At 41.3% G+C, this 13,731-nt stretch overlaps 3 protein-coding genes across 4 annotated transcripts in view; 2 read left to right on the top strand and 1 right to left on the bottom strand.

Annotated features, from left to right (window-relative positions):
* Positions 1–458: 458 nt before the first annotated feature.
* Positions 459–5,585, top strand: si:ch1073-357b18.4 (uncharacterized protein LOC797129 homolog). 2 transcript variants are annotated; one of them, XM_058653614.1, is made up of 5 exons: positions 459–948; positions 1,039–1,107; positions 2,735–3,027; positions 4,422–4,706; positions 4,810–5,014. In XM_058653614.1, exons 1-5 carry the CDS (start codon positions 621–623, stop codon positions 4,876–4,878), a joined length of 1,044 nt encoding a protein of 347 aa, XP_058509597.1. In that variant the 5' UTR covers positions 459–620; the 3' UTR covers positions 4,879–5,014. The 2 variants fall into 2 exon arrangements, with proteins under 2 accessions (XP_058509597.1, XP_058509596.1); XM_058653613.1 differs by having other exon boundaries at positions 460–948; positions 4,422–5,585.
* A 942-nt stretch (positions 5,586–6,527) lies between these two features.
* Positions 6,528–9,384, bottom strand: ccdc97 (coiled-coil domain containing 97). The gene is made up of 7 exons (XM_058653683.1): positions 8,975–9,384; positions 8,701–8,877; positions 7,892–8,051; positions 7,726–7,814; positions 7,442–7,631; positions 7,226–7,349; positions 6,528–6,801 (listed from the first exon to the last, which is right to left on the bottom strand). The coding sequence occupies exons 1-7, from the start codon at positions 9,125–9,127 to the stop codon at positions 6,669–6,671; spliced, it is 1,026 nt and encodes a 341-aa protein (XP_058509666.1). The 5' UTR covers positions 9,128–9,384; the 3' UTR covers positions 6,528–6,668.
* A 2,796-nt stretch (positions 9,385–12,180) lies between these two features.
* The window catches only part of LOC131476073 (myocardin-related transcription factor A-like), a 31,795-nt gene continuing 30,244 nt past the window's right edge, over positions 12,181–13,731 (top strand). The window contains exon 1 of the mRNA XM_058654549.1: positions 12,181–12,338. The gene's annotated coding sequence lies outside the window, so the exon portion shown is untranslated. The remainder of the gene's footprint in view (positions 12,339–13,731) is intronic.

Below are 13,731 nucleotides of genomic sequence, written 5' to 3'. Positions count from 1 at the left end.
CTGACTTTTTCTTAAACTTCAGAATTCTCACTTTAATCTCAGAATTCTGACATTAATTCTGACTTTAATCTCAGAATTCTGACATTAGTTATGGCTTTAATCTCAGAATTCTGACATTAATTCTGACTTTAATCTCAGAATTCTGACATTAGTTATGGCTTTAATCTCAGAATTCTGATTTTAATCTCAGAATTCTGACATTAATTATGGCTTTAACCTTAGAATTCTGACTTTAATCTTTGAAACCTCAGAATTCGACTTTAATATCAGAATTCTTAATTCTTAATTTTACTTTAATCTCAGAATTATTTTCCTTTTTTGTTTGTTTCTTTCATTGTTTTACACGTGGCCCTGTAAGAAATAATATATGATAAAACCTGATGTTTTATTTAACGCGCGGTGTACGTGCGGTCAGGTGACGTCACTGACGCAGTTGCCAGCAGCAGCTGGGAGCTGCGCAGCCGCTCTGCGCATCCGTCGTCTGTAGTGTTGGACAGAGCGCAGCCATTTCCCTGCCACTCTTTTTGTTTTTTTAAAAAAACCCAAACACTCAGATGGTGTCATGGCGTCTGTCCATCACGCACCTGAACTAACCTTGTATGCGGGGGTCATGATTTCAGATGAAGCCCGCGTCACCGACTGACAGATCCGCGGCCTCCAAACTTTCTCCGAAATCAACGCCTGCGCAGACGAACTCTCCTTCTCTCCAGCGCTCAGCTTCATGTCGTCGTCTCTGTGTGTGCGAGATGGAGAGGAACCTGCAAGGAAGCCTCGCAACTATGCATGTGAAGACTGAAGCGGGGGATGAAAACACATCCGCGCCGGAATTGTGCAGCCAGGAGCCGCCTGCACGCAGAGGAGGAGGAGGAGGAGGAGGAGGAGGAGGAGGGGTGGATCAGACTGCAGAGGAGCTGCAGGCAGCCGCGACATCCACTCCTGTGCTGCTGTGTGAGTGGATTTCTTCGTAAAATGCACAGTGTTTGACGTGTGAGTGTCTGATGTAACGTCAGTGTTAAATAATGTCACTCTGTGCATCAGATCCTGTGAGCACTGAGAGGTTCTTCACCACAACAGGAGATGGAAAAACCTTCCTGAAGATCGCTCCAGGTAACCACAAGCATCATGATGGAGCAGTTGCACAGACAATTCAGGGGGCAGGAGCTTGAGTTGAAAAAGGGCATCCAGCATAACTATTAATTACAAAAGACACACTTTAAATCAGAAATGCACATTCTTGGTTTTCAATAACTAATCCCAGCTAACAATATTTGGTTCATTGTTTATGTTTTTTTATGTATATATATATATATTCAAATAACTAGTCATTTGAATATATACATATATTCAAATAACTAGTTATTTGAATATATACGTGTATATATATATATATACACACATATATGTGTATGTATGTATGTATGTATATATATATATATATATATATATATATATATATATATATATATATATATATATATATACATATGGAGGTTCCTCTCCATCTCGCACACATATATATACACGGGACAGCCCGTGGCCAAGTGGAAAGGGAACTTGGCTTGTAACCGGAAGGTCGCTGGTTCAAGTCCCCACCAGGTCGAAAGGGCTGGGGTACCCTGAGCAAGGTACCCAACCCCCATTTCTCCCTGGGCGCTACTCAGTGTGGCAGCCCACTGCTCCTAATTCTAGGATGGATCAAAATGCAGAGAATAATTTCCCTAACGGGGTTAATAAAGTATCTAAAATTAAAAAATATACATACATGTATATATATTCAAATAACTATCAAATAGTTAGTGCTGCCTCATGCAAATTACAACTCAAATGTATTTCCAAGCATTGTTTCACACTTTTTTTTATTGATAATTAATACTATGGACCACATTAAAAAGTCAATGAACGAAAACAAAGGAATCCAAATGTCTTTCAAACGGGGCCCTTACTTAGTCAGGGTGCAGAAAATGCTCAATGGTTGAGCATTCGGTTAATAAAGTGTGCGCAACTATACTAATATTTGAATCCTTTGGGTTTGCTTGTATTCTTATGGTGAGATTTTCAAAAACACAATAATCCTCATTGATCTGCTGCTGCTGGAAGAGCTGGTGTGAGATTATTGTTGCCAGAGGAGAGTCTTTTATTATATCCAGTGGTCCACTCACTCACTCACTCTTTTCACCAGCTCTGTGAATATAATAATGGGTACGTTCAAAATACATTTAAATAGATCATCGACGAGACTATGCCACATATGTAGTGATTTACTGTGATAACTGTATGGTTTTTGGCAGGTGAACTAACGGAACATTCGAAGAGTGTTTCACTCAACATTTTATACGCTCCCTGGTCAACCAATTAACTGAAAACTGAAGGTCTATATTTTATTAACCGATGATAGAACCAAAGTTAGTTGCAGCCTTTCCTTGCAACAACTCGTAACAGAGCCTAAAAAATGATAATAAACTGAATTTATACCTAGATAATGCTGAATGTTCCCACCATGTTGCAATTATGGGTTTAAATCTTCATTTCCATTCCCTGTGTATTGATTATCTGATCTGTTTTAGATTAGGATTGTGTGTTTAATCAGATTTAATTGACCGCCAGCTGTCTCCCCTAAATAACCACAAAAAGAACTCGATGAAAATGGCGTTTACTCGGGGAAAAATGTAGGATTCATCACTTATAAGAATCTAATCTAATAACAAATCACTGTTTGTATTGTGTCCTCCCCCAGCTTCAGTGATGCCACCTGCTTCTTTGGAGAAGACACTTCCCTCTGGCTCAGACTTCTCCTCCAAAGCTGTTCTGTGTCTGATTGAGGCCGTCGGCCGCCGCTGGGGCCTGTATGAAACCCGCGAGCGCTCGCAGCTCTTCCAGAGCGTCCAGGAAGAGATGGCCTCCAAGGGCCACGTACTTCCCGTTGAGAAGATCCGTCGCAAATGGAACAACCTTATTGTCACGTACAAGAGGGTCAAGGACCGCAGCCGGGAGACGGGGCATGCAAAAACCTCATGGGAGTTCTTTGACGTGAGTCTAATAATAGAAACCTGAGGATACTGTAGGTGCTAAACGTCCTCTTCAATCAAAATGATGTCAGACAGGGAAAATGTTAACTGGATCAAATATGAAAACATCTGCGTCTGACATTTATACCAGATCAGGTTCTGACAGTTGTGCCAAGTAGATGTTTTCTCATGAGTTTTGAAAGGTGAACTAGTTTGATGAAACTTCTCTTTCTCTACTTCCTCTCCACTCTCTGGTCTCCTCTTCCCCCCTGAAATCCCTTTAACCCTTAGTGCTTACGGGGCATGGATCTGTGCCGCAGGTGCACCCTTGGTAATTTGCTCTAGGAATAATACACAACTCCTTATATGGACATCCTGGAGGTCACAGGCTTTAAAAAATGCTGGGTGTTGTTGAGACAAAGTTACGATTCATTTCATATCATATTTTTATTAGTGATATAAAGTAGCAATAATTGTGCAGAAGTCACAAAATAGAGCACTTTTCTTTCATATTGGTTCATAAAAACGACACAAGTGAACTTTGAGCTTTCCAAATTTCACAAATTCAGTCCGATTTTAAACATTTTGAGAACCTTTTGCTCAGGTGTGTTTATATAGTTGGTGAAAGAAAGAATATAAGACACTCAATATTGCCAGGCCAGTTTCATGAGATTACCACTTTTCAAATGTAGTATTTGAAAAATGTCTTCATTTAGAATTTTGATTATATTTAATTGCCATCATTATTCTGAAGTACCTTTTAGCCCTTTCAGAGCAGATACTCTATATTATTCATTGTTATAATATGTGCGGTGAATTGGTAGATGTAAATTTAGGAATTCATTTATAAAAGGGGGAAAAAAAAAACGTTCTTTCACAAATTAGAACCATAGATTGGGATTCCAATATGCTCCAGGAGCACAAATTATTTTAATATTCATAGCAGGTAAGTAGGGATGAGCTGATACAGTGGTATCAGTATCTTTCCAATACTGGTCAAAATTGCTGGATCCGATATCAGAAAAATAAGAGGGTAAATGTGGATATGATCTCAAAACCTTACATTTAAAGCACTATTTTTACAAGTCTGTAAAAATATGGGCTTTTTATTTCCTCTATTGGGATTTGAATTACTTGTTGGTTTTGCTAGGTTTTAAATACATCAACACACATGTTGTTAAGAGCTTGGACATTTCAATTAAGTAAAAATGACTGTATCGGACTGATATCGATATCGTTAGACACTCAGGGATTGTGATATTGGTGTCGGTATCAGTCAAGTAGAAGTGGTTTTGAGCCATCCTTACAAGATAAGCAGCAGTAACATCAGAGATATGTTGTTAGTGCTGAGAGAGAGAGAGAGAGATCAGCTCATGATCAACTGATCTCTCTCATGTCTGTCTGTTCTCACTCTAGTTGATGGATGCCACGCTCTGTGACACTGTTGGCTCTCAGATCCTCAACAGCAAAAGACACAAAGGTGGCAACTCTGCCTCTACGTCCCCCTGTCCTTTGGCAAAAATTGCTGCAAAACCACAGCTTCCCCAGGCCACAACCATTGTCCGACACAACAGTGACTTTGCAGTCCCCGGTGGTTTGGAGTCAGCTGGTCAGGGAGTTGCCACCAATCAAATCATCGGTAGCACTGCTGCGATGACCACAGTGGCTACGGCGACCATTAGCCCTACAAGTGCTCCAGAGGTCAAGCCCCTCATCGTCCTCAACGGTGACATTGTTACGACCAGTATTCATCCAGCTCCCATCATGCCATCTCCATCTTTTATCTCCTCACCTTGTTTTACAGAAACAGCCTCCTCTTCTCCTTCCCTTGGATCACCTGGTCACACAGACCTCAACACGTCACACTGTGTAGGCCGCAAAGCTCCGTCCTTCTCGACGGGTGTCATACCTTTCCGTCTCAATGCGGCACCAGCCAGCAACAATCAGAAACTCCTTGGCCTCTCGTCCGCTTTCCCACCTATATCCCCCTGCCTCACGTCATCTGCTGCCACCACATTACCTGTAGTGTCAGGGAGTGAAGCAGCGAACCAGAAGAGAAGCGAGGAGCAAAGCAGCGTGTCTCTGCTCCAAGCGATCCTGAAGGGGCAGGAGGAGCAAGTCTACCTGGACCAAGTAGCTCGCCGCAGGGTTGAAGCCAGAGAGAAGAGGCGTGAGCGGAGGGAGGTGCGCATGGCGGAGGCCCTCGGAAGGATAGCCACGGCTCTTGAGCTGCTATCGTCCAAACAGGACACAGTCATTGCCCTCCTGCAGAGACTGGCTGATCGGAAGTGATGTCCACTGAAAGGCTAGAAAACGGAAGCTCAGTAACCTTTTTACCTTCTACGAACCATAGTGATGAAAACCATCTGGTACTCGGACATCAAACAAAGCAGATTTAATAAAAAAAAGATACTAACTGGTCACTTTTGTTTATTAAGAATAAGTGAAATGCTGTGTTTGTTGTTGCCCTGGCATCTAATAAACCTTCTCAAAGGGACAGTTAAAGGTTAATTACCATGTTTACTGTGTAATGAAGTACATTAGTTTTGACCGATGGTAGTATAATACTCATTCCAGAGGAGCCCAGGATCAAACTGCTGACCTTCTGGTTGTTTGTCAACTACCATGTCCAAGATTGTTTCTGATCTCACCAGCTGAATGTGCCGTTTCAGGTTCAGAGCAAGTGGTCACCGGTCGTGACAGCACCAATGTGCTTAGATTTTGCAGTTTACTTTTGACTTTTTATTTTTGCAACTCAGCCGCTTGTGGCTATTTAGTATATTGCTACTTCCAGGTTGGCTTCAGGAAATAAACTGGAAGACTATCTGTCCAACTAAAGGACACAGAAGATAAGAGTTGTATTACACAGGTCTGGAGTCATGCTCAAGAAAGCTAATGTCTGTTGCAAAAGCCGAGTTTTATTTGGGATCAGAGAGTTGTTATAAATCATTGATTGAGGACTCACAGCTTGAAAGACAGACGGAACAAATGGTTCAGTAATAGATGAGCTCTCCTCTGCAGCAGCCATGCACACTGATCCTCACAGACCTATCAGCCATTGTTGGAGAAGTTGATAAAGATGGACAGACAGAAACTGATTCAAGAAATCATCCAAGACCTCAGTCTGCACCAGCTACCTCATCCCCAATTCATCAAAGTGAAGAACAGTCACTACACCGTCAGCCTCTGTGCTGTTAGGTGACGTGTAATGTTAGCACAACACGTCCTTTTGGTGATACAATAGGTAAAGATTTCGAGGAACTGTTCTAATAATTAACCACATAAATATTCCGTTTGAAGCCTCACAGCATTATGTAAAAAAGTTGAAAGAATGGAGGAAAGAGCACGTTGATAAATTGAGCTCTGAAGACAGCGTAGCATTTCAAGTCCTCACTATTATTGTGTCAAATGAGTTCAACTACTGTATGATGAGGGTCTCCCCTCCTGCTCCTGACCGGAGTTATTGACAATCATTTTTTTGTAGAACATAAACTGTGTCCTCATTACCAATGAATGAATATCTCAAATTGCAACAGGCAACATTTATTAACAGCATTTTAATGCAGTTTGCATTCACGTGTAACACTGAAAAATAGACTACATATCCTCATTTTGTACATGTATTTACAGTTCAATGTGAGAAATTCAACATTACTACAACTGCTAGTCTTCCATATCGTCTTCCTCTTCATCGTTTTCAACCTCCTCCTCCTCATCATCATCATCAAAGTATTTATCCTCAGCATCTCTGCTGACAATGTCCAAGTTGTCATAGTCCGGGTTCTCATCCACCTCACTATAATAGATGCACAAACACAATAAAACACAATTACAATACCCACTTAATGTCAAAAAAATATCTCAATGAAATACAAACTTGAAGAGGAGGCGGAGCACTGCTCAGCTTTTGTATTTCGTTCTGCTGGCAGCTTGCTAGGTTATGCAAGACTTACTTAATTATTCAGCTTTAACATTTATGGTGCAACCCATTTAGGAATTTAAGAGTGACTAAAACCTGAACACTTAAGCTATTACTGAGGTTAGGAAAAGTGTTACATTGTTGAATGACATTCGTTTCATTTACCTAAATTAACTAACTAATTGACAATTAACTAAGACTGGCAGAACCATCCACTGTCCACTTAGTGTAGAAGAGGCCATTATCTAGCAGTGACCATGACCCATGTCCAGGTATAAGTACGTCTCCTGTGGTGGCTGACCTGTAGTTGAAATCTTTGTCTTTGCCGTCAAGGAAGCGCTGATGCATCTGACTAATGAACTCCTCCCTCAGCAGAGCCTTCTCCTCAGGCGTAGGCTCCCCTTCCTTCTCCTGGACTCTGTTATCTTCAGTAAGAACACAGAGAGAGAGACACATGCTGGATAAAGCACAGAGATGTGAGAGTAAATTCAGTGCCAAGCATAATCCCCTCTCTTACCATCATCTTCCTCCTCCTCCTCCTCCTGTGCACCCTCTTCTCTGTCCTGCTCCTCCTGCATACGATTCTGAATGAGACGCTCCTGGTAGGAATTGAGGAGGAGGTGGGCAAGCCCTCCAGGGCCTCCCGCTGGCGCCCCTGGTCCCCCCTCAGCTCCATCCGACATAGCTTCCTGGGAGCGCTCCAAGACCTAAAGCAATGATGATAACCCCCAATAATTTTAAGAGAAACTGCCTTCAAACCTAAACTGAACAAAAATAATGTATAAAAAAAGTCAATCTCACCTCTTCGTCAGTCAGGTACTGGCCAATATACTGTTCATACAGCAGTGGCTCCCTCATTCGCATTTGTTCTTCACTGAAATATTGACCCTCTGGGACAAAAGGTAGAGCAGAAGAACTGAGGATATACATTATATGCTCCAAAGTATTTCAGCAGGGGAGCACATACCCTTCTGCAGGGCTCGGAGGGCAGCGAAGCGGTGGTTTCTGACTTGCTTCCTGTCCTTAGATCCTGCATCTCTTCTCTGTATCACTTGGCTGTAGTGTTGAGCTCGTGGGTCAGAGCAAACGTGAGCAAATGCAGACAGGTCATGGGGTTTAAGACAAGCCTGGTGAGGCAGAGTAAAGAGTGATTTACATAATTATCAATACTTTATGTTAGTAACAAGCTAAATTAGTTTTGCAAATAACTGATAAATGTCAAGAATACAATTACATCTTAATGTGACATTGAGAATGACATTGGAATGATTTTGTTTCAGTGAATCCAGGAACTGTAGATTTACAGTATATCTAAAAGGTTTGTGGTCTTGGGAGACACCCAGATTGAGGATGTATGTGTGAAAGTCTTTGAAGATTCTCCTGCTTGCCCATTAGTCCTTTAATTAATATCTTAAAGGATCTATATATTATATAATAAGCTCATGTGAGAAGACGGCAGGAGACAGTCCAGAGGATCCACAGTGGGTGAATTAGGAGTATTTTGCCTCCAGCATCCTTATACCAGGCAGAACCTTGACTGGATCATCCAGCTCTTGTGAATGCAAATGTCCAGCTGTATTTATCATTATGTAAATAGAAAACTCTGGAGAATGTATGGACAGTACTTAAAGTTAATGTCTGAAAATAGCTTAAGTGGAAATTTAAATCTCCCAAGTTTGAGAGGTTTGGAATCAGCAGTCAACTTGCAGCCTGTGTGTTCTCATGTTTTTGATTGTATCTTTAAATTTTGCTTGCTCGCTTGTTGTGTGCACATACATGATACCTCTCCAGGAAAACCAATGGTCTGCTTCTGTACTGACGCAGTAGCTCCTCTTTGCGCTGCTCTTCTGTCAGTTCATCCTCTCCGATCTGTTGGCTCTTCACCGGGCTGCCACTCAAGGCAATGGCTTCTACCATGGCGTTAACACAAATGGTCTCCGCCTGGCTCGTGTACTTAACGATAGAGAAACGAGCAACACAAAACACTGACCATCGTGCTTATGACATCAGCATAATGTGGATATTACACTGTAATGCTGCTGATGCTCACCGGAGTCTCTTGTGGCGGCGGCTCCGTTTGTGTGGGCCGGTGATACTCATATCTCTGGAACTGTGTTACCGGTTCTTCTGGTATTTTGCTCGTGTCCTCGCTTTCACTCAGACTCGGTTGTGGTTTAACGGGAGTTTCAATTTCACCCCACATGTTAAATTGTGTTTGATAGCTTACCTGCTTCCAGTAGCTCGTAAAGTAATAACAGGTAAATAACTGTAGCTTAATTCTTAAACGAACTACACCTTTCTAATGTTGTATAATACTGGCGGGATTTCTCAATAGAGTATAAGCATAAATAATACTATTGAACTGAATTACAGCTTCATTAATACACGGTTTTTCAGAGATACTTTACATGTTTCAGCTGCCACCATGTCGGTCCGTCATTGTTTTGAGTCCCTTCTTTTCCGCAACCGAAACAATGGTTCCGCCTGGGCGCCCGTACACCTGATTTTGTCGCCACCTGGTGGTGGATTGATTTCAACCATGAATAATTGGAAAATGATTGTGAATGTGCTTGTGAACGCAACACATTAACTAGAATACGTGAACCAAATTTAAGTTTAGACAGAAAAAAAGCTTAACAAAGTATTCATAACCTGATGTCATCCGTTTTTTTTTTATAAACGTTGTATTTTGAAAGTTTTAACAGGATATCGTGGTTTTCCTCTTCCTGTTTCGTGAGCATCGCAGCACAAACTTGTGTTCCTCGCCCTGGTGAAATGGTCTGGGGTTCAGGCACTAACATGAAAACCGACAGAGATAAAAAAACAAGGTACGTTTACAAACCCAGTTTCTAGCTGAGTGCATGTGTTTGAAATAGGCACAATGTCACACAATGTTTATTTGGCTAAACATTGCTTCAAACTACGCTATAAACAGACGTTTTAAATATCAGTAAGACAAAAGTTTTTGTATACATTTTATTTGAGATAAACTAAATACATTTTTTGATTTAGTGCTGTCTTCCTGCTCTGACCACAGACATCTTTCAAATCCACTAAAACAAACAAACAAATATGGACTGTTTCAGCAGTTCAGCTTTCTACAAAGAAAAGAGTTTGTTTACTTTCCTTTTAGGTTTGGTGACAGGACTTGTAAGAGTTTCTTGAAGATGCATCACCTCTCAGGTTTGTCAGAGACAAAACATTTTCAAGAAACTTGACAGTTTAAAGTTCCTATAGCACTTAGGATCAATGGTGGGAATCACAGAGTACCTCACAATACGATATGTGATACATGGTCAAATAATATCCCGATATAACAATTCTGTGATAATCGATATATTTCACAATCATACATCACAATATCTGAAGAAAACAAAACATCTGTGAAAAGTTAAAAGTGCAGGATTTCTCTATTTATTCACAACATCGAGAATAAAGTGCATAAAGTCTATGTATTGAACGTGGATGGAGCGTCTCTTAACGTACTGTAGCTCTTGTCACTGTAAACTCCCTCTCCTTTGGCCATGTAACTTCTGCTCATTCATTTGTGCCGTGAGGAGACATTTAATAGTGACGCCTGGCGAATAAAACTAACTTTTCACTTTAGAGCACTTTTATTTGCCAATTAAAATATCGATATTTGCCCCGGCGTATATCGATTATCACATTACAAGAGGGAGGACAGCTATATATCACCAAATCTATATTTTGACCCACCCCTACGTAGGATTGCAACAAATCGTTATCAACATTTGTGTTTTCTGGACCCATTTATCCTACAAATACCAGGTATGTTATTTTGAAGTATCTTATATTTCCAGTTTACGTCACTGATTTCACAGCTGGAGCAATAAATGTGGAAGGCTGCTGAGTATTGACAACAGAAAGTCATGTCAACCTTTCCTTTTAGAGTTGCCTCTAACAGCTGTTTGCATAAGCAGCTCTCATTACATTTTTTACACTTCAGCACAAACATAATGAGATGTTGTGAAGATAAATTAAGCCATCAACTCCCCAGTTCCCCATATTGCTATATAAATGTAGCTTAAAGTATGAACAACAATTCCCTGTCATAAGTGTGGACATGCATGTGCTGTGGCTACATTTATTATAATACCTTACCATGAGTAAAGACTGGAATGAGTCATAGAGCTGCTTTGGCTGACCAAAAATAACTGCAGCAGCTTTTCAGTGATACTGTCACTGAATGTCTGAGACTGTGTCTAATTTGGATCATTAGCCGCACAGTGTTGTAGGCAAACAAAATACTCCCAGAGGGCTGGGACTGAGAAATGCTATCTCATTTCACTCTCTCGCCTTAACCCCAGATGGGGAAATAAAAAATAAAAATAACCACTAAGAAAGGTTGTGCAAAAATATTTAATTATAAAGTATAATATCATTTTGGAGAATATACTAGACTTGGGTGCACCCGAAAACAAGGTTGTCATGCTTTGGATGTCTCCACATTAAAGGTTCTGCATGATGCTGCAACAACATATAATGTGTATGTTAATGTTTACATCTTTTGCATTTAAACATGATTTGTCGGGAGAGAAAGTGTCTTTGCAGTTTTACTTTTTGCAGTTTTTGCCACCAACATCGCCATAGAGCTCAGAGCCAATAGCATCCAATGAGTCACTGTTGACCTCAGTAGGGGTGGGAATTGCAGAGTACCTCATGATATGATGTGATACGTGATGCGATACAGAACAAAGTGCATAAAGTCTATGTTTTGAAAGTGGATTGGGCATCTCTTAACGTAGCTTTCGCCTCTTCTTCAGCCGAGTAACTTCCAGTTCAAGTTTCCCTCGTTCATTTGTGCCGCATCACCGCGTGGAAACATGAAGAGTCAGATAAGGACTTTAGCGCGCCTTAATGGATCACCAAAGCAATATTTTGACCCACCCCTAGACCTCAGCCATTGTAGCCTGGGTTAACCTATGAAGCTGAATGGTTGTTTGACAGCTAAAAAGCAAATTGGACGTACAACTCAGTTGTCCTGCTGACTGTAGAGATCAAGTGCATCACACGTTTGTGCATATTTAAGTGTATCCACAGGAGAGGACATGGCCTTAGAGCAAGAGAGCGAAAGAGAGACTTGGAGGGAAATACAAAGACGCATGGGGTCTGGAACAGTAGAGTGTGTAGAGAGAGCATACTGGATCTTAATTGGGATAATATACACAATGCTACACAGCATATGATGTGGTACATTAAGCCTCAAGTTCATGGGTTTCTTTGCTTTACAGGTACGTCTACAAGCCCCTCAGATACAACCATAAAGACCAAGTTTTGAGAGAGACGAGAAGCAGATGCCTCCAGTCCTCAGCATGAAGCCGTGGCCAGTGAGCTGCAAGACTTATCCCTGCATCCCACCTCCAGCTTGCTGCCAATTAGAGAGAGGAGCGGCGGTAAGTTACAGCTATTTCCCACGCAGCAATGCATTTGCTTTCATAAATGAACAATGTCACGCACAAACATACTGCCACGACGAATGATGAAATGGTTGTTCACCATATGTGTGAGGCTCCTTTCTCTGTTGTACAAGGAGCTGTGAGAAAAATGTGTTGCAGCACAAATGTCACTAGAGGGCGTCAGATAGTTTGGGTGCTGAGGTTTTTAACAGTATCTGTGGAGCTGCTGTGCTGAGGGAGTTTACATTTCACACATACTAGATCACATTACATCATCGTAAGAGCATGTGCTGACTTCTTCATGCATCCACACACACACACACACACACACACACGTGCTGAGAAACGTATTTTATCGTGAATACAAAAGAAGCTTCAAATGAAAGTGGCTCTGGAGCAATGTTTGTACCTGTGGGTACTGGTAGGTAGAGTAGAGTGAGGTGATGTTTTCGTACAAAGGTGGTTAACGTGTATGCATAATACCTGAATGAGATGCAATGACACAATGATTCAAACCAACTAAAAATGCTTGAGACAATCTACATTCAACAATTCCTGAACAGAACTTAATTTATCTGACAAATCCCATCAATCTGCTCTCTCTCTCTCTCTCCCTGTCTCTTTCTCTCTCACACTCTCTCTCTCTCTGTGCAACCCTAGACCTGGTGTGCTCAGATGAAATGAAGGGGTTCCGGATTTAGCAATGTGACCAGCTGGCCCTGCTATTTAAACCAGTAAGAGCAAGTACAGAGGTTAAGAGGAAAGGGAGATATGATATGAGAAGAGGGGTGGGACGGGGTGAGGGAAGTAAAGAATAGGTAATGGCTGAGGACATGGAGTAAACTATGAGGACACGAGTAATAAAAAAGAAACAAATTAGAACATGAACTCTAAGCGTTTTGCAGTGCAAACTGCTCACCTTTGCCGAAAATGATCTTAAAAACTTCAGGGTCAATGTGATAGTCAGCCCAAAAATGCCCGACACTCAGAGCACGTTTTGGAGCTGCTAAAATTTGTGACGGACCTTAAAAGTGAGACGGACCTCATTTTGACTTGATCAATAGTTAATAAGGACATTTTGAGTTTGAGGTGAAATATATATATTTAGAGGGAATAGGAGAGAGCGTGAATGCCGAGGCCTTGACGTGGATAAACATGGTGATGTGCTGTTAGATTTCAAGATCACAGAATAAAGTCTTCATGTGGCAGGCAGTGAAGAACAAGTGTGAACAGAGAGTCGTTCATGGTGGAGAAGGTGCCTGTCGAGAAACAACAGTGGTGATTAAGACCGGCAAGATGGCGTGTGTAGCACTTGATGACAGTAGGGAATATAGAAATAAATTCCATGGCCATAGATTAGTCTTTTACATTTCATGATTTTAATCCTTCA

Source organism: Solea solea, chromosome 16, assembly GCF_958295425.1.
Source record: "Solea solea chromosome 16, fSolSol10.1, whole genome shotgun sequence".
In the NCBI taxonomy this organism is placed as follows: domain Eukaryota; kingdom Metazoa; phylum Chordata; class Actinopteri; order Pleuronectiformes; family Soleidae; genus Solea; species Solea solea.
This window is presented reverse-complemented; position numbering and strand designations above follow the sequence as displayed.

Coding starts and splice junctions, on each gene's coding strand:
- si:ch1073-357b18.4 (XM_058653613.1), top strand. CDS start 621: ATGAAGCCCGCGTCACCGACTGACAGATCCGCGGCCTCCAAACTTTCT. Junction 949..1,038: donor ATCCACTCCTGTGCTGCTGT/GTGAGTGGATTT, acceptor TCTGTGCATCAG/ATCCTGTGAGCACTGAGAGG. Junction 3,028..4,421: donor CCTCATGGGAGTTCTTTGAC/GTGAGTCTAATA, acceptor TTCTCACTCTAG/TTGATGGATGCCACGCTCTG.
- ccdc97 (XM_058653683.1), bottom strand. CDS start 9,127: ATGTGGGGTGAAATTGAAACTCCCGTTAAACCACAACCGAGTCTGAGT. Junction 8,052..8,700: donor TTTTCCTGGAGAGGTATCAT/GTATGTGCACAC, acceptor CTGCCTCACCAG/GCTTGTCTTAAACCCCATGA. Junction 7,632..7,725: donor AGTACCTGACTGACGAAGAG/GTGAGATTGACT, acceptor TCATTGCTTTAG/GTCTTGGAGCGCTCCCAGGA.